The 25,427-nt window shown below is 32.3% G+C and overlaps 5 protein-coding genes across 7 annotated transcripts; 2 read left to right on the top strand and 3 right to left on the bottom strand.

Annotated features, from left to right (window-relative positions):
- Window positions 1–418: 418 nt before the first annotated feature.
- LOC106671052 (peroxisome biogenesis factor 2) lies at window positions 419–3,347 on the bottom strand. Of its 2 annotated transcripts, none has more exons than XM_014401819.2 (7): window positions 3,167–3,347; window positions 2,829–2,906; window positions 2,702–2,764; window positions 2,462–2,641; window positions 2,198–2,398; window positions 943–1,149; window positions 419–877 (listed from the first exon to the last, which is right to left on the bottom strand). In XM_014401819.2, exons 1-7 carry the CDS (start codon window positions 3,212–3,214, stop codon window positions 770–772), a joined length of 885 nt encoding a protein of 294 aa, XP_014257305.1. In that variant the 5' UTR covers window positions 3,215–3,347; the 3' UTR covers window positions 419–769. The 2 variants fall into 2 exon arrangements, with proteins under 2 accessions (XP_014257305.1, XP_014257306.1); XM_014401820.2 differs by having other exon boundaries at window positions 2,198–2,380; window positions 3,167–3,342.
- A 2,539-nt stretch (window positions 3,348–5,886) lies between these two features.
- On the top strand, window positions 5,887–10,269 carry LOC106671053 (chromatin modification-related protein MEAF6). The gene is made up of 4 exons (XM_014401821.2): window positions 5,887–6,090; window positions 6,167–6,370; window positions 7,271–7,304; window positions 9,851–10,269. Exons 1-4 carry the CDS (start codon window positions 6,016–6,018, stop codon window positions 10,081–10,083), a joined length of 546 nt encoding a protein of 181 aa, XP_014257307.1. The 5' UTR covers window positions 5,887–6,015; the 3' UTR covers window positions 10,084–10,269.
- A 596-nt stretch (window positions 10,270–10,865) lies between these two features.
- On the bottom strand, window positions 10,866–12,123 carry LOC106671054 (40S ribosomal protein S19-like). Its single transcript, XM_014401822.2, has 4 exons — window positions 11,955–12,123; window positions 11,753–11,823; window positions 11,228–11,397; window positions 10,866–11,165 (listed from the first exon to the last, which is right to left on the bottom strand). Exons 1-4 carry the CDS (start codon window positions 11,967–11,969, stop codon window positions 10,903–10,905), a joined length of 519 nt encoding a protein of 172 aa, XP_014257308.1. The 5' UTR covers window positions 11,970–12,123; the 3' UTR covers window positions 10,866–10,902.
- Window positions 12,124–15,201: 3,078 nt separating this feature from the next.
- Window positions 15,202–21,196, top strand: LOC106671050 (acid phosphatase type 7-like). 2 transcript variants are annotated; one of them, XM_014401814.2, is made up of 11 exons: window positions 15,202–15,635; window positions 15,787–15,923; window positions 16,254–16,389; window positions 16,452–16,646; window positions 16,704–16,912; window positions 16,996–17,093; window positions 18,713–18,890; window positions 18,944–19,086; window positions 19,147–19,318; window positions 19,378–19,515; window positions 21,038–21,196. In XM_014401814.2, exons 3-11 carry the CDS (start codon window positions 16,263–16,265, stop codon window positions 21,098–21,100), a joined length of 1,323 nt encoding a protein of 440 aa, XP_014257300.1. In that variant the 5' UTR covers window positions 15,202–15,635; window positions 15,787–15,923; window positions 16,254–16,262; the 3' UTR covers window positions 21,101–21,196. The 2 variants fall into 2 exon arrangements, with proteins under 2 accessions (XP_014257300.1, XP_014257303.1); XM_014401817.2 differs by lacking the exon at window positions 15,787–15,923 and having other exon boundaries at window positions 15,221–15,635; window positions 16,435–16,646.
- Window positions 21,197–21,274: 78 nt separating this feature from the next.
- On the bottom strand, window positions 21,275–22,753 carry LOC106671051 (beta-1,3-galactosyltransferase 5). Its single transcript, XM_014401818.2, has one exon. The coding sequence runs from the start codon at window positions 22,365–22,367 to the stop codon at window positions 21,276–21,278; it is 1,092 nt and encodes a 363-aa protein (XP_014257304.1). The 5' UTR covers window positions 22,368–22,753; the 3' UTR covers window position 21,275.
- Between the last annotated feature and the right edge of the window lie 2,674 nt (window positions 22,754–25,427).

Here is a 25,427-nt window from a genome sequence, read left to right as displayed (position 1 = left end):
CAATAATGTCTAATCTTTTGTTTGTCAATATATATCCAAGTTTGCCTTAGTCAGTCTGTACGAGACATAACAGTTGTCTAATTGGAAAAAGTAACAAATCCATCTGATTCAAGTAAGATATTTTTCAGAAATGTGATATTATCTATTAGTCACTAGAAAATTGTTATAACTTATGCTTCGGTTATCAATTTTGCTGAAACAAAACATTAGATTCATTTATGATTGAATTTATAGATTAATATAGTTACGCTAAAAACTAAATTATATTTGATTTCCTAAAAAAATATCAATTATGCATAATTATATTTCAAATTGTAGCTCACACGAGTTTGGATCCAAAATTCTTAATGTATAAGCTATTTATTATTTAAACTTATGTTGCTGTGTAAACATACAGATTTAAATTAATGAAAAGTCATTATAAACAATTCCATATATTTCATATTTATCACAATATCACCACATATTAAATTGATTATAACAAAAACCTATTTGAGGGACATTGTTGCCTGCAATGGTTAAGACACATGGGCTCATCTCTGTAAAGGTCCCAGGTTCAAATCATTTTATTTTTCACAAATTTTTATTACTTATGCAATATCCATTTCATTTCATCGTTTAAGATGCTTTTAAATGTATATTTTGTGTCCCAAGATAAAAAACAAATTTGGACAATGTTATTTACTACATAGGTCAATGGTTGATTATGATTATGATTGATGCTACATTATCAATCTAGTAAGAAACAATATAATATTATTTACATTATTTACATAACATCATATGCTGCTGGTTTAACTTCAGTCATCAATGTCGAAGGTGGTGCTACAAACCCACAAGTCGGGCATTCAAAGTCTGGATCTGCCAGCCTATGTGCCTAAACCCTCAACAAATGAAATATACATTACATTTAAAAAATTACATATATATGAATAAACTTACACCAAGGCAATAATAACAGAAAATATGAGGACAACCTATAACATAAGGAAGGATGGGGAATAGTTCGCAAACAGGACATCTTGTGTCTTTTGTCAAGATGTATTGATGACTCTGAAGCTTTTTAGGCTTTGCCCCTCCCATTATTTTTCTAATAATTCGCTTCATGGAATGATAGTTCAAAAATGGCAACACAAGCATAAGCAATTCCTAAAAAATAAACTCATTTTAAAATCATTAAACTCTCTAATATCAATCAATATTCCTTGTGAGTTTTTATAAAAGACAAGGCCTTTTATTTTTAAACTACTTTATTGTAAAGCTAAATATGATTCCAAGGCTAATGTTTTATATAGAATCTGCTGGTGCTATTAGAATTTCAATAACTTTGCACATTAAGTAGACCTGGTGATCAACTTTTTTTTTAATTAATGCCCTTTTTACAAGGATTTTTTAAGTCCTTTCCACTCTAAAAAATGATACCAGAAACCAGTTAAACCATGTGGTTAAACAGGAGACAATTGAAAATTTAATTGAATAAAATATAAAAATTTAATTTGTATTGATTTCCATTTTTATACTTTATTCAATTAGATTTACAATGTTCTCTTTTTTTAACCAGTTTCTGATTAAATTGAAATTATTGAGTTCTGAAGGAAAACTTCTGATCTCCACAACAAATCAATAAATTTTTAAGTTTCTGATATATTTTTTATAATGGAAAGGCCTTTCAAAATGTGTGAAAATAATTGTACTAATTTATAAATTAATTAAAATTTATATTTAAAATTATTTTTTAAAAATTAAACCAAAAACTTGAAAATTTATCAATTCTTGTGCAGTTATGGGAGTTTTCTTCCAGAACTAAATAATTTAAATTTATCCTGTAAGTGGTTAAAAAAGGAAAAAATTGTAAATTTAATTGAATAAAATATAAACATTTAATTTGTGTTGATTTAAATCTTCATGTTTTAATAGATTAAAATTGCAATTTTCTCCTTTGTTTAACCAGTTGCATTAGTTTTTGGTATTGTTTTTCTGCAATGGCAAGTACATTGAAAATATGTGAAAAAACAGGGCATTACATTTTTTTTAACTTGAGCTTAACATACAAACTTATTAAAATTCTAACAGCATCAGCCGATTCTGCGAGAAAAATTACGTTTGTAACCCATAATTAGTTTTACAATAAAATAAGCAACATAAAAATAAAAGGCCATGTCTTTTATAAAAATTCACAAGGTATGTTTCATCTTACAATCAAGCCGTGCCAAAGAAGCTCTCTAATCATAAATGAATAACCGACACTTCTGTCTGAAGGCCTCAAAGTCGACACTGGATTTAATCTTAAGAGCCTCTCTAAAAATGTCATAGGTCCTCCTCCTCTTAAGAAAAAAACGAACGATATAATGTTGAGAATGTTAAGAGCCATCTCTATCCTCTTGATGATTAGACAACACTTAAATGTAAATATAAAAAAACTAATGCAATATTTACAATAAAATTTAATGTAAACCCTTACAGTTGAACCGACATCAGAACAGTTTAGCCAGTTCAAAATTGAAGACAATCTGTCTTTAATATAAGCAGAGCCAATTTTCAGTATTCCCAAAAGGCGGAGCCTTCCAATAGGAGTATGTTTATCATATTTCAAATGTAGCATACGCTGACCAAAAGTAGCAAATGTCTTTTCCACAGAGAGCTGTCAAAAAAGAAACTGTCAAATAAAATGAATTTTCTTTATTGATTTCTTCAATCATACCATCCACAAGGCGCTTTTTATAATAGCATTTATTTCAGGCTCAAATCTTGTTATTAATCCTGCCTGAAAAGGTTCGAAAATGAGTTTTTTTATAATCAATCATTTCAGAGGACAAAAGCAATCTTACAGGTAAATAGCTTATGACAGTTTGAACTTGTGCTTTCAATACATCGTAAATCCCTTTGTCCAGCTCATTAGCATCCCACTGAAAAATACAATTAGGGGTGAATCTTACTGAAAACTTGTCAGTCTTCTTAGAAGAGAAAAACAAACAAAAATCTGCTTTTTGTGTTTAAAATTTGTTATCAAGCTACAAAAGTAATTAAAAACATGCAAGTAATGACATTTACGTCATTGAGCCATTGTAAAATTAAAACAAAACAACGTTATTCCAGTTCTATATTCAATACATAGATACTTATTTTTAAAATGTTTCCAATCCAAAGAAATTAAAATTGAAATTACCACAGAAACTCTGGAAGGAGTCATTTCTTCTGGAACTTGAGTATTCATGGTCAAAGATAAACTGACCACCAGATGAAAATAAATAAAACGAACAATCAAAGAGTAAATTAAATCATAAACTAAAAAATTATTTAATAAATTTTAAATCTTGTGTTTGTTTGTTTCAAATCGAACGGTCTACAACGTTGTCAGGTTACTTGAATACGTTCTGCAATACGCAATAAGCAAGAGCAAGCAATGACGTACTAATAGACTAAAGTTGTGTAGTTTTCTTTAAAAAATAAATTAATTTTATTAAATCATATAAAAACAATTTTTAAATCACATTAACTAATACATATTTTAATATATGTTGTGTGTAGTTTTAGCGCAGGTCATCCCTCTTCTTTTTTTGCTGATCTCTTCGTTTTCTTCGAGAGTTTGATTCCTCCAAATTCATTTTTCTGATTCTGCAGCCAAGTTATGTTCACGTCCATCAGGCTTTGCGGTTATTATAAATGATATGATAAGCGCACAAACTGTGCACAAGGTATGCACTTAAAAGCAGGTTAGTATTCCTACTGCCCCAGATTACCCGATATTCCTCAGGGTAAAGGAGCTTCACCATTCGCGCTAATATATTACATTTACCACCAGACTTCATTAACACTGCCCCAGAGTATTCGACATTCCTTGAGGTAATTGAAAAAGGAGTCCCATAATTTACGCTAATAAATTACATACGACCCAGACATCTTTCATTCTACAGATTACTCGATATTCCTTGAGGCAATAGAAAAGGAGCCCTATTATTCACGCTAATGAGTTACATTCCACAACAGACTTCATTTATTTTGCCCAGGATTACTCGATATTCCTCGAGGTAATTGAAAAAGGAGCCCTATTATTCACTCTAATAAATGACATTCCACACCAGACTTCATTCAGTCTAACCCATAGTACAATTAATTACGGTTTTTAGTTGAGATAAAAAAGTCAATGGCACGAGCGGGATTTGAACCCACGATCTTCGGCTAGATATGCCGCTGCTCTACCACTTGAGCTATCGTGACCTCGATCCACTAACTTCCCATCTCAACCCCACCTTTTGAATTTTCCCTCCTTTTTGCCATTTTTCAAATGTCGTGTAATCGGATTGGATTCTCGACGACAAATGAAATGGCCACGGAGAGCTTTAGTGAAGTATACTTCATTTTAAATCATTAAATTCACTAATTTCGTGGTCCGCTTGACCAATTAATATATTACAATTAATTAAGGTTTTTAGTTGAGATAAAAAAGTCAATGACACGAGCGGGATTCGAACCCACGATCTTCGGCTAGATACGCCGCTGCTCTACCACTCGAGCTATTGTGACCTCGATCCACTCGGACACTAACTTCCCATCAATTACTTTCAGGAATATTAAATAGTATGGGTTAGATTCACTCGAAATTTCGTTTATGCGTAATATTTTTATTTAATCACTTTAGCACTTATGCAAACGTACATAATACTTAGCAAGTACAGTATTAAGCGAATTGTAAAAAAAATTCCTCATAAAGTCTACCTTTGTCTGTTTCTATTTATTATAGTTCTAATGGAGAAACGTACCTACTATTGAACTACATGTGAATCATGCTTCTGCGAGCTATATACGCTAGACCCACAGCGATAGTACTCCACTCAATATATTGCTTTCTATAATATTTTTAAAAAAATTAAACTACCTCAAGTATTGGATATTTTTTGAAGTCTCTACTTTTACAATAATAAATTACATACACTCGGAACATTGTGCAATTAAGAGCTGTTTCTCATTCATTGAAAATAGAAGAGGGCCTAAGGTGGACACCTGTAAAACTCCAGAATTAATGAAACTAACGTCACATCTTTTGAAGTTGAAATTGACAATTTGTGAGAGACGACTCAAACATGAAATAACAAAATTAACAATAGGTACAGCTGACATTAAATTTTTGGGAAAGCTTGCTTATCAAGAGACTATAATGACAATAAATACAATTTGAAAATGTTAGGACGGATGTCTTTTGTTTCTCTTCAGTAATGCTGTCAAACAACCAGATCTAAAGACTGTTTTGTAGTGGCTGAATAAGTTATTTACATATACAATGAAGTAATAGTTAACTTTATACAAATAAATGTAAAAATTATCCCCAATATCATTATGTATTATTCCATATTTGCTTAGAGCGGTTTTCGAACCCAAAATTTAAAAAAGTATTTGAAAATGTGGTAAAAAGAACAAAAATTTGAACGGTTGTACGTTGAGATGAGGGGATAGTGTACGGGGGTATGGAAGTCATGATAGCTCTAGTGGTTAGAGCAGCGGCGTATAAGCCAAAGGTCGTGGGTTCGAATCCCGCACGTGACACTAATTTTTCCTCTCAATCAAAAACCTTAGATAAAAAGAATAATTAATTGGAATAATTATGTATATTATTTGTTATAAATTTATTTAATTATTAAAAATTAATAATAGTAGGAAGTATGTAAATTTTGTAGAAGTTATATAAATTGCAATGTTGGCGAAACAAAAAATTAAGCTAAGTAAGATTATGTTAAGAATGTTAAGCAAACGTAATATTAAAATAGTTGGCTTGTTTAATATTTATATTTAATAATTTAAAGTTTGTAATTGTTACCTACTAGGCTATTGCGAGTTAGAGTAATTGGCAGGCAATACGTACTACGCTACTCGCTTGAACAGTAGAACGACCTCTACAGTCTACACCGAAAGCTAGTGTAACCTGACAACTGACTGTTACGACAAAAACAATTTTATTGTTAGACTTCAAGCAGAAAGACGTTGAGCATGAAAAAACGTTTTTGACTTTTAATCTGCACCATGTCTGGACAGGGGCCGACCATTGACACTAGGCAGGAGCTAGCCGAGCTTGTTAAAAGAAAGGCCGAAATAGCCGTAAGTCGGGCAAAAGACCTTAGGCAAATCTGCCCGCTTATTCCCTACAGTAAATTGTTTTTTTCCTTTTTAACAGGAAACCCTCGCCAACTTGGAAAGGCAGATCTATGCATTCGAAGGTAGCTACCTCGAAGACACTCAGCTCTATGGGAATATAATCAGGGGCTGGGACAGATACCTGGCTAGCAACAAGATACAGAACAGCAAGTCGGATAAGAAAAATCTCAAGTTCAAAGAAGCCGAAAGGCTCTTTTCAAAATCCTCAATTACCTCAATGGCTGTAAGCATTTTTTAATGTACATTAAAACACTTATTTGTTGGCTACAAATGCATAACAATTGGAATAATGTCAGTGACCTCTATGTAGATTATTGTTTTTTTGACAACTCATTCGATTTCATCGTAGGTATCTAAACTTAAATATTTTACTAATTATCTAATCATTAAACTATGAATCTTTTCCATGTTGTTTATAGGGTGGTGAAGCTATCATTTTGTCGTTACTGATCATTTTTGGCCTGCCTATCTTCAGTGACACAACACTGAATATGGCAAAATGAAACATGTCTGACATCAAACCAACAAGGATAAGTTGACCAAAAATGATCAGTAGTGGTAGTCTTGGTTTTTGGATTTGGATTTATATAAAACGAAATCCACACATGTACATACATACAAACAGGTGCCCAGTTGAGTCTGTTGGCTTCTTGTAGTCCCCGGGCAATTCCAGAATACCCTCCCTGGTGTTGGCAGTCTGGGGGCATAGCTCAGTCTTATTCGTCCTGCCACCGCGGTTGGGCTTCTGGTGCTATCAACAGCTAGGTCAATTCAGCACCAGTACTGTGAGTAGGAACTATCTTTTTCAAAAGGATTGGACACCACTCACTCCACCATTCATCATTTCTATTTGTACTCGCATTTATTCATAAATACATTCACTCCTATTTACATACCATTCATTCAATTAGGGTGATGTGAGTACTCGATATTCCTCCATCGACCGTTTACACATAACAACTAACCTAATTAAGGGTCGACAGGGTACTCAATATTCTGCCATTGATAGTCTAACTTCAAAACATGCAGAGACCATATAATATAAAGTTATTCTATTTATAATATAAAGTTTGAATCATTCTAAGTTTAGAAATTTATTAAATTAATATTTTTTATGTTTCAGGCTGTAAGTGGACTTGTTGATAATCAAGACAAAGGTGAGATGAACAATAAATAGATGGCTCTTTGGATATTTGTAGTATTTTTGTAAATGTGTTCTTATATTTTGTAATAAATATTTATTTTATAAGCATATTTTATTTTTATATTTTTATTTTCCACATTTTTTTACTATTTTGATTTTGCTTCGTAGAATTCACCTCCTGCAGTTTTTACTGTATCACTGAGTTGGCTTATTTGTATACCTTAAACCATTCCAAAGCATGCATTCAGATCAGATGTATTCAGTGTTATTTTTTTGTTTTTTCGTTTACTTACAATGAGAGAAGAATATAAGCACAACAATTTATTCTATTGGTTGTTTAAAGCAAAGGATACAAAAAAGTAAAATTACGGAATAAAGTTAAACTTTAGTCATTGTTTTGTGTAGATGATGTTTTATCATGTTAGCATGCATTTTCACAGTTAGTTATATTGAAAAGTAGCAAAGTGATCAGTATGATAAGAGAAAAATATAAAAATTCTCCAAAGAATTTTTTTCAAATTATAAGTTATTTTGCTAACAAGAAATTTTTTAATATCTACTGTATAAGGGAAAACTATTAAATATAGAAAATTGCTATTTTTGCAATAAGTATTGTTCTTAGAAAAACAGTTAACATTTTCTTGATCACCATGTAATAAAGACTTTTTATACTTTTATCTAAAATTCATCCTAAAAGAATTTTGTATGGATAGCATGAGCATAACAATATAAAACAGTTAAAATTTTCTTAATCACCATGTAATAAAGACTTTTTATACTTTAAATTCACTAATTTTGTGGTCCGCTTGACCAATTAAATCATTACAAATAATTAAGGTTTTTAGTTGAGATGAAAAAAAGTTAATGGCACGAGCGGGATTCAAACCCACGATCTTAAGCTAGATACGCCGCTGCTCTACCACTTGAGCTATCGTGACCTCGATCCACTCGGACATCAACTTCCTATCTCAACCTCATCTATCTATCTAGCCGAAGATCATGGGTTCGAATCCTGCTTGTGCCATTAACTTTTTTTCATCTCAACTAAAAAAGACTTTTAATACTTTCATCTAAAATTCATCCTTAAAAAATTTTGTATGGATAGCATGAGCATAACAATATAAACCAACAGTAAGGCTCAATTTTTACAAGAAACAAAGATTTAATTCTGAAAAACAAAAATTTTCCTATTTCTAACTTAACATAAAATAAAATTTAATAAGCCACTAGTCGAAATTTTTACAATGTTCATGCAGAAGTGTTTAAAAAAAAAATAATGTAACAAACAATGTGAAAGTTACATTATTATTGATAATAAATAATTATAAATGCATTACAATATTATAATTTTGTTGAATCGATATTATTAATTATTAGAAAAAAATTATCATTAAATAAAAAAAAATTATGCACATGCTTGATACTCAATACTGAGCTCTTAAGCTGTAATGTTAACTGATCGTTTTTCTTCCTTGCCCAACTCAACAACAATGAACAAAAAATTATTAAACATTATTACATGACAAATTTGCACTGACTTAAAATTTAACATTAATAATATAATTAACAGAGAAAATTGCAGTAATTTCAGATGAGGTAGAAATTACTTTTATTATTATTATTTATTAGAATAAAATTCAATGAAGCACATTTATTCACATCTACACATACTACTGCTTATTTTTAAATTTGAAAAGTTACATTGTCCACAAATACTTACAAAGAAAAAGAACAATTACAAGTTCTAGAATGATTTTTAAGAAACAAACAGAACTTGAAGGAAGAATTTAATTTCTTTATGCCTAAACAAAATTATTATTATTCTGGGGTAAATATAAAATTTTATTTTCCTCATTAGATATAAATCCATTAGAGTTATAATTATTTTTGCATTTACATACTATATTTTAGTAATTTTTGTTGTTTGTCTATGATATGTGTAGAACATGCAATTTAATGGATAATTCAGTTCTAAAACGCTATATATGAAAGAAAAGCTCTAGAAAATATTTTTAAAAATCTATTTGCTTACTATGACAAATGTAGAAGAAAAACTAGTAAGTTCTACTCTCTATTAAAACAAAGATTAAAAAACCAGGAAAAAAAAAGCTTTTTGTAGTTGATAATTTGATATGTAATAATTTAATGTTTAATATTTCAATGTTATCTACAATCATAAAAATCCGTCTACAGAAGAATTTAATATCAGAAGCTAAGTTATAAGTTTTAGAAAATTGCTGTTTAATTGCAACAAATAAAAGCTGAAAAAAAATCCTTAGACTGCTTGAAAGTTTATTAGTACTCTATCAGTATTCCGTTATTTGTAATGCAGATTCATTCGGGAAAGAAAATTATTTTTTTGATTAATATAATGTTGGTCATACATTAAATTTCAAGAAAACTAACAACAAATTGATTTTATATTAATACCATGCATTTTTTAATACATGATATTACATCAAACTTTAATGTAACAATACACTATATTGAACTGCCGCGATTAATAATAATTAGAAAAACCAAAACTGTCATTTGATCAAAACAAATTCAAAATTTTAGGCGAATTTAACAGCGAAAGCGAATCTCAGACTGGGAACAGTGGTAGCGAAGACAACGTTACGCTCACCGTCAAAGAGTCTGGCAAAAACCTATCATCGCACAACGGCATGAGTTACAACTACACGAACCACAATGGCGGGATAGACCGCCCGATTTCACCAAGCAAAGAGGTCAAATTGAACCGGCTCACAACATTTAAAAAACACCTAAGCAAGAAGATGAAGCAGCGATAGCAGTCGATTACAATCTCTGGCAGCATACTTTTTGAAACTATGATCTCAATCACTTTGTGTACAAATTCAATGAACTTGAAAATAAGTAATATAATTTTTCCCTCCTGTTTTCACGTAATACACAAATCCTGCTTTTTTTACATACATTGAAAAATTGATTTTTTAACATTTGAATTAACAGATGATAACAGATTAACCTTTTCTATTTAATTCAGATTATTGCTTTTTGTGCATAACAATTCTAAATATAAATTAACCTTTCAAAATTTACTGCAAAACTGATGTATTTTAATTATGATTACTGTATGTTTATATTTGTTTTTTTTAATAATATTCTAAGGAAAATTTTGTTATATTTATTAACTCCTAAAAATATAATTTATTTTCTTTAGTTTAGTAGTTTTTTTAACGAGGGTTCGCAACAGCAGAGGTGTCATATAAACCCTCAGGGTGCCAGTGTCCCCAAAAGCCCATTTGTAAGTATGTCAGGTTCGAATGCAGAACTGGAACCCGGTAACTTTATCTTAAGTGTTAAGCGCTGTGTCAACGACTAAACTGTTGCAAACACCGATGACCAATTTATTGCTCTTTAAACCTCACAAACGTGCATGATCCAAGTGGTTAATAACTTTCAAATTCTTAATAAGACTTCACAAAACTACTTTGATTATTGATTTAGAGAACATTAAAAGTTTTTTAATTATGCTTATTGTTACAGGGAATAAAAATATAGTAATTAATACAAAAAAAAGGAAAAATATTATTTAAAAAATAAAGACAAATAAGTTTTTTTGGAATTTTTATTTAAAGTAAAAATATTCAAGCTGAAGCCACAGTGGGCAATACAACAGTGCCACTTCCTGCTGCAGTGAGGCCAAGGTCGAGCATCTTCTCCTTCTTCTTTCGCTTGACTTGGGCAGCGATTCTATCGACATCTCTACGACCGTGGGAAGTTATCTTCCTACCTTCATCGCCAACTCTCTCGATGAGTTTCAAATCTTCAAGGGACTGAAGAGCTTTCCTGGCCACACTGCCGGAACTTCTGCAGTAATGAGAAGGGCAAACACCATTACGCTTACGGCCTGAAAAAAAAATCAGCAATTGAATGAACATATATCATTTCATACAAATGATTTAAACATACCGCCGAAGATTTTCGTGACAGCGCCAACTCCCACTGGTGAACGGATGTAAATATGGCGAAGGAGGGCCGAGCATCTCACGTAATACCAGTCACGGTCGTAAGGAGCAAGTTCCTTATGTTTGCCATTTTTGACAAGATCGACCCATTCGGGAACTTTCAACTTGCCAGATCTATCGACAAAATTAATAAAGAATGTAAATTAAAGCGTCAAAAAAAATATATATAGCATAATATTTAAAAAGAGAATATGACAGAATCAAGTCCAACTTTGAAGAACTCATGAAAAAAATTATGTTTTAAAATTATCTGCGAAATTGTGTACTTAGGTGCGATTTCGGTCAAAAGTTGAACTTTTTTCTGGTCATTTTTGTCAGCTTTTAGGCTAAAAGAAAAAATGCTTCTCACGCCGAGTGCCCTTCAAACTTACCCAAACAATTTTATAAAAACCTACTAAAAAGGCACAAAACATAACAGGTCAAAAACATTTAAAAAAATATATATTCTATAAAAACATCAAAAACTCACTTTTTAAGAAACTTGGCGAACTCCTTGACAAACTTATGTTGGTCAACGTCTTTCAACGTCACAGACGATCTCTACAAAGACAATTTTTTATAAAAACAATCAACTATCAAAAACAAACAATGCTTAAAATGATTAACAGACATTTAAAACAAACTAAATATTTGAAAAAAACAAAAGATAAGTGAAAAATATTCGGGCTAACCTTTACTGTCGACATCGTGTAGACGAAACGTGCACGGTAAAAGGAAACCTGACAACTCCCCGCCGTGCCTGACAACCTATGAGCACGGCCTGAACAATTAGTACGTACTAATCTTTTTGTTCCCTCGTCAATGCATTCAATATTTATTTACATTCCAACCTACATAAATAAATAGACAACAAATCTAAATTAGTGTAATTAAATTATTGGTAAATATGTTGAGTCGACATTGTATGTATTATTATGTAGGCCGTAAGAATTCATATCCAGTCTGCCTCGGGAGAATTTTAAATATTATGAAAGGATTTTGTTTTAACTTTAAACCACTATTTTTACAAATGAGATCAAAAATTCAAGAGTTTTAATAAAAATTATTTAATTATGATGGTTTGGAAGAAAATTCACTAAAACAACGATTAATCATTTAGTGATAGAGTAAAATTTAACAAACCATTTATTATATCACTAAATGATTTTCAAGTGTTTTTTAAGTTTCTTTCAAACCATTCTAATTAAATAATTGTCAATAAATCTCATCAAATTCTAATCTCATTTAATTTGGTTTACATTAAAATAAGTATGATGTAATTAATATAAGGATAAAAATCCATATATATATAAATAGTTACTTAAATTTTAATCTATCACTAAATGATTTTCCAGTGTTTTAGAGAATTTTCTTTCAAGCCATCATAATTAAATAATTTTCACTAAAATTCGTGAATTTCTAATGTCGTTTAATTCGATTTACATTAAAATAAGTATGTTGTAATTAATATAACAATAAAAATACATTAGTCAGTGCAATTTTGTCTTACTTTATTCCATTAAATTTTGTATCAACTAGTATTATTATTATTAATTATTGTTATTAATATTTTACTTTTAATTACTTCAACTAGCAAATTAATAGAAATAATAAAAGTGAGGTGAGTATATTGATTCACTTTTTTAAAATTATGGTTCTACTCACAGAATTAATTAAATCTGAACCATCATTTACAAAACGTCTAATTACTTCTCTTGTTATTATCACTATAAGTGGTATTTTGGTAATCATATAGTTAGCAACATAGCAATTATTATTAATATTGTAATTTATTTTAAAACTACTATGTTCACAATATAGAAGTATTTATTTGTAATTAAATATTTAAAAGACTAAATATTGTAAATTACTAATATTATATGTACTATTAAACACTAAAACAGATGTAAAACTTAAATTTTAAAAAATAAAAAATATTATATTTAGTAATAGTGTTTAGTATTTAATCAAAGTCATTCAAACTTGAATCAAAATTGTTGTTGACTTGTTGATAATAAAGACAAAAGTGAGATGAACAATTGGCTGGATAATATGACTCTGAAAATTTGTAGTATTTTTGTAAGTATATACTTGTAATAAATATTTGTTATTTATTTTTTATTTACACATGTTTGACTATTTTGCTTTTGCATTTTTGTTACCTAAGAAATGTGACTTTGAGTGAAGTACCTCCTACTGTTGTCGAGACAAGTCAGAGGGCACTTCCTACAAAGTCTCAATGGACTATAAAGAAGAGAAAGAACACAGGAGAGCATCAGATGCAATGATATGGTATACAGATGGCTCCAAAACAAACGAAGGAACCGGATCAGGCGTTTTCTGTATAAGCCCAAAACATGAGCAATCAAACTCATTAGGGAAGTACACTTCGGTCTTTCAAGCGGAAATACATGCCATCAATGCTTGTGCCTTGAAAAATCTTAAAAGATGTTACACTGACAAAAAAATCCTCATAAGATCAGATAGCCAAGCAGCTATTAAAGCATTAGCATGTAAAAGAATCACATTAGCCAGTGAATGCATCCAAAATCTCCAAACCCTGGAAAACACAACAACCTGATGATATCTTGGGTGCCAGGGAACAGGGGAATTTTGGGTAATGATAAAGCATACAGTCTGGCCAGAGGAGGATCTGCAAGACAATACATAGGCCCCAAAACTATACTTGGGATAACCAAAACAAATATAGAATCCTCCATCGCAGAATGGATCCAAACAAAACAAAAGGAGAAGTGGATAAACTCTAGTGGTGCTAGACATACTAAACTTATGATGAAACAACCTTCACCAAGACTGGCAAAAGCATTGCTGCAATTGGAGAGGGCCACACTCAGAGGAGTGGTTGGACTGCTAACCGGTCACTGGCATCTGAGAAAACATCTACAAAACATGGGTATATACAGCGATGATCCCATTTGCAGATTATGTAATGAGGAGGAGGAAACAGCCACTCATATCATCTTTGAAAACAAAGCAACAGCTCAACGGACAGTCAACATAACATACGAAAAAACTTAGGGAATGAACTTGTAGCAGCGACTCTCAATGACCTGATACTTCTAAGGAGAAGGATAGAGTCTATTGCACTGAACTAAGGAACTAGGAAGGTACAATAAACCAGAAGGCTGCAGTGCCTAGTATCCTTTTTATCATACCGTACCATACCATACTCATTTTATGGCTTCTATGTACTCTACTGGATCCAGATTTTAAAGGAACTGATTGCAAGAGAATGCCTATAGATTTCTCATTAGTCGAAACTCTCCACCCCATTCCACTCAATACCATGTGTCTTTTCACATTTTCCCTCAATTTTCTTTCACAATTTAAGTTTAGATAGTAAAATATAGGGAAGCGGTATTAACAGTGGTTTTGCAAAATTTGCATACTTTGTCTAAACACAAATATTCATGCAATGAATTTGAAATTTTTCAAAAATTTCCCATTTTAACATTGCTAAATATTTTCATTATTTTTTTTAATATAAAATAGAAGAACCTGGTACGATATGTCTATTTAAAAGAAAAATAAATAAATAAAAACAAAAATATCACCCTTATTATTGAGAATCAGGCAGAGGTCAAGAGATAATTTTTTATTGCATTTTTGGTGTGGAAAATTTTTCTTTCTGAGATTTGACACGTTATTCTTGAACTTTTTTGTTATTAGAAAATATTTGTTTACTTATCCTACAAAAGCAACAACCAGTACATTTACATCACAGTAGTAACCAGTGTCAAGTTGTCCCATGCTCTCACGAGGTACAATTTAATTTTGCATTTAAAAAATCTGTATATAATGGTTTTTTATATTTGTAACATAGTGTTATAGAATTTAGTTTGTTTTTTATGTTATGTATGTTTTTGGCTGATAGTCTTGAAAGAGGGTACAAGTATTGGATCTGAAATGCATATTGAAAAGAAAAAGTTAGGAAAAAAACTCGTGGGTCTGGGCGCAAGGCGCTCGGACAGTGACAACGTATCCTGACAAGGAACACTCAGCACAGAATAAAGCCGATCATGCTTATATCATGCACGATAGCCAGAGCGTAATACAGCGACGAAACAGTCATGCCTCTAAGCACGCTCGGCTTTAATCGGTTACTCTCGGCTCGAGCGTAACAGGACACCGATCGTAACGGGACAATGAGTCATACTTTTTTGCGAATGCCTCCTAGTGTTACCGATTTATAAGACGTTGTCACGTCAAAAAGGTTGAGCAGTTCATAAAGATTACAAAAGAATAAAAAGTCCTGGAAGAAAAAGGCTTATTCCACCACTGCAAGATGGTGAATGTGTAGCGGATGGTCAGGGAATATGTAGCAATAGTTACAATTCTAACTTGATTTTAAGGTAAAATAATATCATGTACATTTTTTTACTTTTAAGCAGAATAAGATGGTTAAATATTAATAAAAAGAAAAAAAGATATTTATTTATTAATCTTGACGTCATGATGACTCGTGAATGACTATTTTCTTGATAGATCTATTTTAAAACGCAGAATACTGGCATTACTGATATGGATATCTCTTATCGTGCAAAACAAAATCAGAATGTGTCCATAGCATTATCACATTTCCAGTTCATGTGTCGCAATTTTAAACATAAAAGAAGAAGGAATTTCTTTAAATTTTCTGGGTAAGCTATTTATAATTGTCGTGTAAAAAATGTTAAATATTTACCTTGGCTTTCAAATTTAAAAACAGTCTCTTAAAAAGTTATCTTTTTAAAATTATCTTTATTGTTTTATTTTATTGTAAAAAGGGGTTAGAGTCATTTAAAATTGATTGAAATAAAACAGTTATATTTGTATAGTTGAACGTGAATATATATATATATATATATTGGGTTGTCCGGAAAATAATGCAGGATTTTAAGTTTTCATTAAAAAAAATCTATATAAAATATTCTGTTTACGTTTACAGGATTACTCATTTGTATNATATATATTTTTTTTTTCAATTTCAGGCCTCAACTATGGGATTGAAAAGATTTTTCAAGTTACTTTACCTGGCTTCCTTCTTCGAAGAAATATTGTGCAAAGTTGTCAATTATCAGCCTATTTTATACTACGAACCTGAACAAGTTCACATCTCATTCGGAAGTACAAACAATCTTAAACATTTCTTTTATTCGATCTGTTTTAAAGAATTGTTTGCCCAACAGACAATATAGAAGACATTGTTGTAACATGGTCTACATTTACTGCCACTCCAGAATCTGTTGTGCAGTATGGCATTGGCGGTTTTACTAACCGTGCAGTTGGCTACTCTAGAAAATTTGTTGATGGAGGGCCGATGAAACATACTCAGTATATCCATCGTGTCACCCTGCCTGGGTTGATGCCGAAAACCAAATATTGTAATTTTTCAAGAATTTTTTGTTGATTAGAAGATTGCCTAATCAGATTTTTTACAGCGTATTATTGCGGAAGCAACTTGGGCTGGTCAGATGAGTTTTGGTTCATTACAGTTGACAATTCGACAAATTGGTCACCACATTTGGCTGTTTTTGGAGATATGGGCAATGTGAATGCAAGATCGCTTCCATATTTGCAAAAAGACACACACAATAATGTTTACGATGCTCTACTTCATGTTGGAGATTTTGCTTATGATATGAAATTTGTATGTCATCAACAAATTGGATAATTGAAATATATTTTACTTTAGAAATTGTATAAATAATTGATACCAAAATTAATTTGTAGGATGATGGGCAAGTAGGAGATGAATTTATGAAGCAGATTGAGCCAATAGCAGCATATCTACCATACATGGTCGCCCCTGGAAATCACGAAGAATCATAGTAATTTAATTTTTTCCTTTATGGTGCTACCGACAATAGAGTCATATCAGCCCTCAATGCTGTGTGTTTCACTCACTTATTCACACAAACAAACAACTATGTATATACAGAAATCGTGAGATGCGGTCTGGTGTGATGTAAGTTTCAGAAAAACATTTTCCTTATCGTGCCAACGTTTCGATCTTCATTGAGATCATCTTCGAGGTCAAAGTGTTTGTTTTCTGTAGGCACTCTCAACACGACACACAAGAATGGCACAATTACACAGAAAACAAACACTTTGACCTCGAAGATGATCTCAATAAAGATCGAAACGTTGGCACGATAAGGAAAATGTTTTTCTGAAACCTACATCACACTAGACTAGACCGCATCTCATGATTTCTGAATAATTATCGACTAACGGTCACTACTCACCACACATATATACATACAAACTACACAATAATTATATACAATAAATACAGACTAAAGATTAGAAAACAACCCCATTTCCCTTAAAAATAGGAATAGGGAGCCCAATAACCTATTCTCATGCCCAAGTGGTATCAATAACCTACTCCTCCCTATAAAGGGTCAAGGTCTGGCACTCCTGATGTGGGGTTCACCCTGAAATGATATGTCCTATACCTTAAATGGGTATGAACCTTTCCTTCCGTTCCAGACTATTGAAGGGCCATCGCTCAGTCGTGCTCTTGACATGCAAGTGCTTTTTAGATGATTTGACCCATTGATGTTGCCAATGTTCTTTTATTACATATTTCATGGTAGTTCAATCAGGAAAGCGAGAAATTCCAGCTTAAAGGCTGTCTGCATGTATATTTCCCTCCAGCCTGACATGTTCAGGTGTCCAGATGACTACCACCGTTTTTCTGAGCTCAAGAGCATGACAAAAGGGTCTGCTGAGAATTTGTCATTAATAGCCAAAATTATGCTCACGGAATCAGTACAGACTAGATAGGCTGAGCATTCTATATCTTGAATCATTGCAAGCACATGTCAGATCATACACTGTACACACTGCAGTACCGCTGAAGGCATAAGCCACGCCCTCATAGTTCTAGAGTTGTCTGTTTAGACGAGACGAATATTGACAAATCTTGACCTGAGTTCTAGGAACACAGCTCGGTAGATGTGCAGCAGTGTACATATTAGTCTGTAGTTTGATTGTCTCTAATCATCCTGGATTGCCAGACTAAAATTGTAATGATTCAAAGTCTAAGTCATTTCTAGACTCCAGATACTCTGAAAAGTAAGCCCATAAGGCATAAAAAATGCATTAAATGTGAAGCTATAAGAACCCAGTTGTTTTTGTTATCCATCAAAACATACAGTTATAGCTTTTTATTCTGAGTCCAGTGAGAATGTAACTACTATGTTTTTCATATTTTAATTGTTCTTGTAGTGTCTGCCTGAATCATGTTGGCAAATTCTGAAAGGAGATCTGTTTATATTTTCCTTATAACTTAATTAAGGCCAAACTTCTGAAAACAATTTATTAAATCGTATTCACAATCTTATACTTACTCAAAATAAATTTACAATAATAAATATGGAAATAATATATATTGATTAGCAGTTAATTTGGCAAGTTTCTTACATAAAAAAATTTATTCCAGCAATTTCAGCCATTATCGAGAAAGATTTTCCATGCCTGGTCCAAATGAGAATCTGTTTTACAGCTTTGATCTCGGTCCTGCCCATTTCATAAGTTTAAACACTGAGGCTTACTATTTTATTTATTACGGTATAAAAATCCCAATCAAACAGTATTTGTGGCTTCTTGAGGATTTGAAGGTACCTTCCTTGATTTTAGGTAGTATTTAGGTTTTTTAAGAATTAAATTTTAGAATGCGACAAAACCAGAAAACCGTGCAAAACGTCCTTGGATTATTACATACGGGCACCGTCCTATGTATTGCTCTGATGATGATAATGATGATTGCACAAAACATAGTTCAATGGTCCGTACCGGTTTCCCAATACTTAACTGGTAAAAAAATTGTCTGCAAGAGTTTTTAAATTTTTTAAAAATAATATGTTATTAAAATAGGTTTGGCTTGGAAGAAATGTTTTATAACTATACTGTTGATGTTGAGATATGGGCACATGAACATTCGTATGAACGCCTTTGGCCAGTGTACAATCATGAGGTGAAAAATGGCAGTTACAAAGAGCCTTACAAAAACCCTAAAGCCCCTGTCCACATCATCACAGGATCTGCAGTAATTACTACATTTATTATACTCATTTAATTTTCATTTATTTATTGGTTAATTTCCAGGGTTGCCAGGAAAATACCGACAAGTTTGTTAAAAACCCAATGCACTGGTCTGCATTTAGATCGAGTGACTATGGGTTCACAAGGTTGAAAATTTACAATAGAACGCATTTGCACATTCAACAAATCTCTGTGGATAAGGTAAGGGCTCCCTTTCGCACATATTTTTATTAACAAGCTGTAGTTGCAAATTTCAAATTTATTAAATCAAATAATAGGTTTTTTGCAAAACATTTTGTAAAAAACCAGTTGAACATCTGAGATGGTCAAAACTTTCAGTCAGAAAATGCTGTTATAAAATATACACTCAAAGACGGGGAAAAATGGAGTCACTCGTATTTTGCTGTTTATTTCAAACTATATTTTTATTGTTATATTGATTACAACATCCTTATTTTAATGTAAACCAATTAAACAGATCAAAAATTCATTATTTTCAATTAAAATTATTTTATTTTGATGGTTAATTCCATTCTTCAACAAGAGCTGTTTGAAGCTGTTCAATGCTTGTTACCGATGGTGAACAATGTGTAACCCATTTCTTTATCATGTCCCATAAGTGTTCTATAGGATTCATGTCAGGAGAATGGATTGGCCAATTCAGTGTGCTATCCTTCCTACCTCAAAGAAATGGGTGACAACTCGAACTACATGCAGTTGAACATTATCCCCACCAAGTCCTCACCAAATGGGAGCTCAATGTGCCTCAATGTGTCAAAGATGATAATCAGTTCAATATAGGCATGGAAGTTGATTCCACCCATACCACAACTGACTGTCTTGAAAAGGCTGTGACTCATTCATGGCACATGAGAAACATAACATTTTCCATGTCTTCTCCACACATGGTCCCGGTCATCTGATTTCCACAAACCAAATCAGCAATCATCTGTGAAGAGATCCCCCCATTGTTCAAGTGTCCAAACATTACGCTGATTTGCCAATAGTCGCCTTTCTACTTAATGCCACCTCTAGTAGTAGAGAACCTGATGCTAAAGACCAGGTTGTTCTTATGAAGGCTTCTGGTGACTGTTTTAGAGCTTGCCCATACATTACGGATTATTTGGAGTTACCTACCTATCAAGGGAGCTGTTAAATGATGGTTCTGTACTGTGGTAGAAGCAATAATTGATCATAATTAGCCGTCATACATCACAGTTGATCACTACCTCATCCGTACATCCACCACTTTGACACTTCCAGTGACCCTAAACCACTGCAGACCATCATGGATGGTAGAGCATGGCATCTTGGGTTAGTTAACAGACACTATGCTCGTTGTTGGGCAAAGCAACTGCCCACATGGGTTCTTCTAGACTTATAACTGCTTAAAAAAAATTGATAATTAATTTTTTATTCAAATTTAATGTTTTATCAAAGAAAACAATTAACTCACTTGGCAAGTTGGCTCTGGAAAGGATGAAATTGAACTTATTTTATTTATTTGTAATCTGAAGAGTGTAAAATACACTATATAAAGGTAAATAAGTTATTTAACAAGTAGTAACAACTATTAAGCTATATATCTAGTTATTATGTAAAACAAACAAATAAATAAAAGTTCGGTTTTTTGTCTTTGAGTGTATATATACTTACAATAAAATAGTCATATATTAGATTGTAAATCAATATGTGCTTTCATTAGTTTTTTTTTAATTTTCAGAATGGAGATGTGATTGATGATATTTGGATTATTAAAGATAGTCACGATCCTTATGAAAAATAATGAAAGTTCCTAGAAGAAATAAAATCACTCTAAAATGATATTATCTCACTAAAAAGTATCTTTTGTTTTGTAAATCAATGTGCATAGTAGGTAATTGCTGAACAACCAAAAATGTCATATAAGCTATATTTATTTAATTTAAAAAATATATAACATATTTATATTAAACATCTGTTTAAATTTGTACTTTTGTGTAAAACGGAATACCCTTTTGCAAAGGCATTCCATACTTCCTTTTAGCGACACACGTTTTTTCTATCCTTTTCTCCTCAGGAAGTTCCTGACAGTCTGTGTAGTAGCATTTTTTAGAATGTTCTTGAAATCTGACTTGTAACATGTTGTCTCCACCTGTGGGCGCAACGACAAATTCACACTTAACACCATGTCGTATACAACACTCAATCAGCTCCGGATGTGTTGTGAAGTATTTACTAATGTCGACAAACTTGTTTTCAAGCTCATTCGCTATAATCCCAGTAATGAATAAGTCATCGATCCAAAAATAAGGAATTTGATGGGCCATGAATACCAAACCCATCGCCGACTGTGGAGTTGTAACATACAACCAACCCGATAAAAACGAAGGGTACTGATCCCCTGAGTATTCTTCTTTAGTCACGTACCACTTGTTCGCTTTTATCCTAATAGGTCTCATCCCTTTGAGTAAATAACCCATGAGATCAGTCGAAGTTTGAAAATTGTCTTTTATTATGTTAACTAGTTCGTACATGTTCACCAGAATATCATCATCCATTTTAATTATGTATTTTTTCGCAGTGCAGTACATCACAGCCCATTTCAGTCCCATTATGTGTTTATACGTAAGATTTCTATAAGATTCATAAAAATTTCCTTGCAGCAAGTCGCCATATCTATCATTTTCATTTATTAGAGCCATTTGCGACACATCAGTCTGGTATTGCTTTAACTTACCTAGCAAAAACACTCGGACAATTCCCAATTTTTCCAGTTCCTCTTGTGGATACGCTCTTCTTAGTGCACTTCTTGTTTCAACATTGGCTGCAAATGAAGTGACAATCTGTACAATATGTGTTTTATCATTTTCACATATTAGTCTGTTATTGATTATGTAGTTGAAGCCCTTCAAGTCCAACAGTTTATCATCCTTCCATAAATTTAACGTTTCATTGAATGTTAAAGCGTGCAAGAGTGTACCAGTCGGCAAGGTATCGAACTCAAAGTTTTGGAAGACAATAAATAAAACAGTAAGAAATAATGAAATCCAAAGGTACTTTATGTAACTCATCTCTACGAAATTTCATGTTGCAGTGGGGTAAGTATTTTTGTTCAAATAACTAACACAAATTGTTGAATCATATCACCCAACACCAGTGTAATAAACTGTTTTATAAGCACTTAAGCAGTGACTTTCTATTACAAAATAGGAAAGGTGGGGATGGCCCATAAACCCGGCCAACAACCTTTCTCCATCTTTGTAAAAGTGGGAGTGACTTTAATGCCCTACCACATCCCAACTCCCATTTTCAAGCTTGATTCATTTCAATAAACATGGTGACTAATAAATCAATATTTCTGTGCTGTTTTTGTCTTTACGGCACACAAGGCACAAACTGAAAACAATTGTGAAACTTATCTGCTTTTGAAACTACAGAAGATAGGACATGTATTGGAAAGAAAAACTCATAAGAAATTAAAATTTAAAAACAAACATGAAATATCATTTTACAAATTCAAAGAGGACTTAACACTAGAAAAAATATTTATCATTTCAACTTTATTTGATGTTTTTCTTAATAAGAAATATACAATGATTTTGATGTCATGTTTTATACTTAGTGTGTTTATGTATAATTCCCTTTTTTACTTTTTAGACTAAACAAAAGTTCATACAAAAGAATTTAAAGAATGGTGGTGAACAGGGGTGTCAGTTGTCACCACTTCTTTTTGTGTACAATATGTATGGCGGAAGGTGGAGTCATTGCTGGTAGAAAGATTGGATGTATTGTTGATAGTATTGTTTTATTAGCGGACCCAAGAATCTTACAAAGAGATATTAAATAAGTCGGTTACATACGCTGAATTGTAGAACTTAACAATTAATCAATTGAAATATAAAATAATGATCCCGAAATGGGAAATTAAGCAGAAAAGAGTTTTGGATCATGAATTTTTTTTTATATATTTATTTTATTTATTGCTATCTGTACATAATATACATTGAGCAAATAGTTAGTTATAAACTAGTCCGACAGACCTGTCAGACCAGAAGGCAGTGAGGAGAGAAACTAACTTTTATTTAATTGGGGGGGGGGGGAGTAAAAGTTAATTTGGTGGGTTAGATAGAAGGTCACGAGGCCATCGTCGTTTTAAACGGCGTGGAGGATTGTAAGGGTGAGATGTTGAGGAAAGAGTTAGGGCTAAAGGGTTAGGATGGAGGGAGAGTTTAGAGTGAAAAGTGAAGAAGCGTGTATGGATAAGATCTTTCACGAAAGGGATTTTAAGATCTTTATGGATCGTTTGATTTGTGACGTAGAAGGGAGCATTGAGGATACGGCGGAGAACTTTAGATTGAAAAGACTGAATTCGTTGGATATTGGATGATTTGGCCGAGCCCCACAGCTCGATTCCGTAGGTCTAAATAGGTCTGATGAGTGTTTTGTAAGCGGTTAGTTTGTTATGTATGCTTAGTTTTGATTTTGGTCCAAGAAGGTGTCTGAGTAGTCCATATCTTTTGTTAAGTTCTTGCCGTTTTAATCGTGTATGTGGATTCCAAGTAAGTCTACTATCTAAGTAAAGCCCAAGGATCATCATCATGAATAAAGTAAAAAATTGACATTTAACATCCTATAAATATTTGGGAATCATCTTAACATCACAGCTGTCATTAAAACATTTTGAGAAAAAACAGTATGGCAAAATTTGCTATCCATTCAACAATTTTACCCACTCATTGGAAGTAATGCCATCCCACTGTCTGCAAAGTTTCGTGTGCTTGGTTCTGTCATGCGCTCTATCATGTGCTATGTGGCACAAGTATGGGGTTTCATTAGAGTTGATGAAGTGGAAACATTTAATAAATTATTGATTAAAATGTTGTTTTCACTGTCCAAAAATACATCTTACATAGATACAGAGAACATATACATAGAAAACTTACATAGAATTGTTAGTTTTGTTTACATTAAAATTACATCTAAGGTACGTTTAAAAGGGCTTATGTTTTCCTGAAAGACACTACCCAAAATTTTGGCTAATGAAATTGTTAAACAAAATAAAGCTGGGGTGGTTTCAATAAAAAAATATTGTAGAAAAATACTTGTAAAAAAAATTATAATTTGTGTTTGCATTGGAAGAACCCCAAAATTCCAGTCCAGGAAAGTCAGGTTTTAAGATTCTATTATACAAGAGTGTAACAAACATGAACTGGACTCATTTAAAAAAGAAATTCTAACTTTATTTTTTTTTAAAGTAAATAAATACATTATTTTTCTATATATTCTACTGACCTAAAAATATATTTTTCTCATCGGATTGGAAATTTTTTTATTGCATCATCATAAAAATTCTTGGGTCGTTCTCAGTCATTGGAGCACAAATGGTTCCATCCCTTCGTTATCATGTCAAAATGCTAGCCTTCAAGGGCTTCTAACAAGAGGAAAGTCAGGACTATAGTGTGGATGTTCTAACATTTCACATCCTATTACATCCAATTTTTGTCTCATGGCATTAGCTATATGGGATCTGGCATTGTTCTGCAGACGAATGACACTTCTGGCTGACTGATTCTTCCTTTTTCTTAGAAATGACAATTATACAGCATCCAATAATTCACAATAATTTTGCATATTTACTGTGCATTGATCATGGATAAAGTCGACATGATCATAGATCTCAATCCTGACCTTTTTACACGTTTCACAAAATTTTTTGCGCCAAGCAAAGATACAGGTTCTTGACAGGGTATTGTCCTCGTACCTTGCCTTTAATTGCCCCAAAATTTCGGTTGGGTTCACCCCTTTGGTCAAAAACTTGATAATAATCTGTTGCTCCATGGAGACATGCCCTTTTTATCTCATGGTTTCTATTGAATTAAAGGGACTGGGGAGAGTTGCGGTTGGTTCAGCCAGTCCCCAATGGTACAATGTTCAAGCCCATCAACCCCTTTCAGGTCTACACCCCTTTGACATTTTTAAGAAAATCAGTCCCATTTATATTTGATACACCATTGTAATTATGGTGTGGTACCCTCCCATATGATGTATGGTGTTAATTCTTCTTCTAATGGTTCCATGTAAATCAGACGCCACTGCGATACCCAACCTTACATTTTTACAAACAAAAGTTT

The sequence above is a fragment of the Cimex lectularius genome, unplaced genomic scaffold (genome assembly GCF_000648675.2).
Source record: "Cimex lectularius strain Harlan isolate CLEC.00 unplaced genomic scaffold, Clec_2.1 scaffold408, whole genome shotgun sequence".
NCBI classification, from domain to species: Eukaryota; Metazoa; Arthropoda; class Insecta; order Hemiptera; family Cimicidae; genus Cimex; species Cimex lectularius.
Note: the sequence above shows the minus strand (reverse complement) of the source record. Positions and strands in the feature narration are given on the sequence as shown.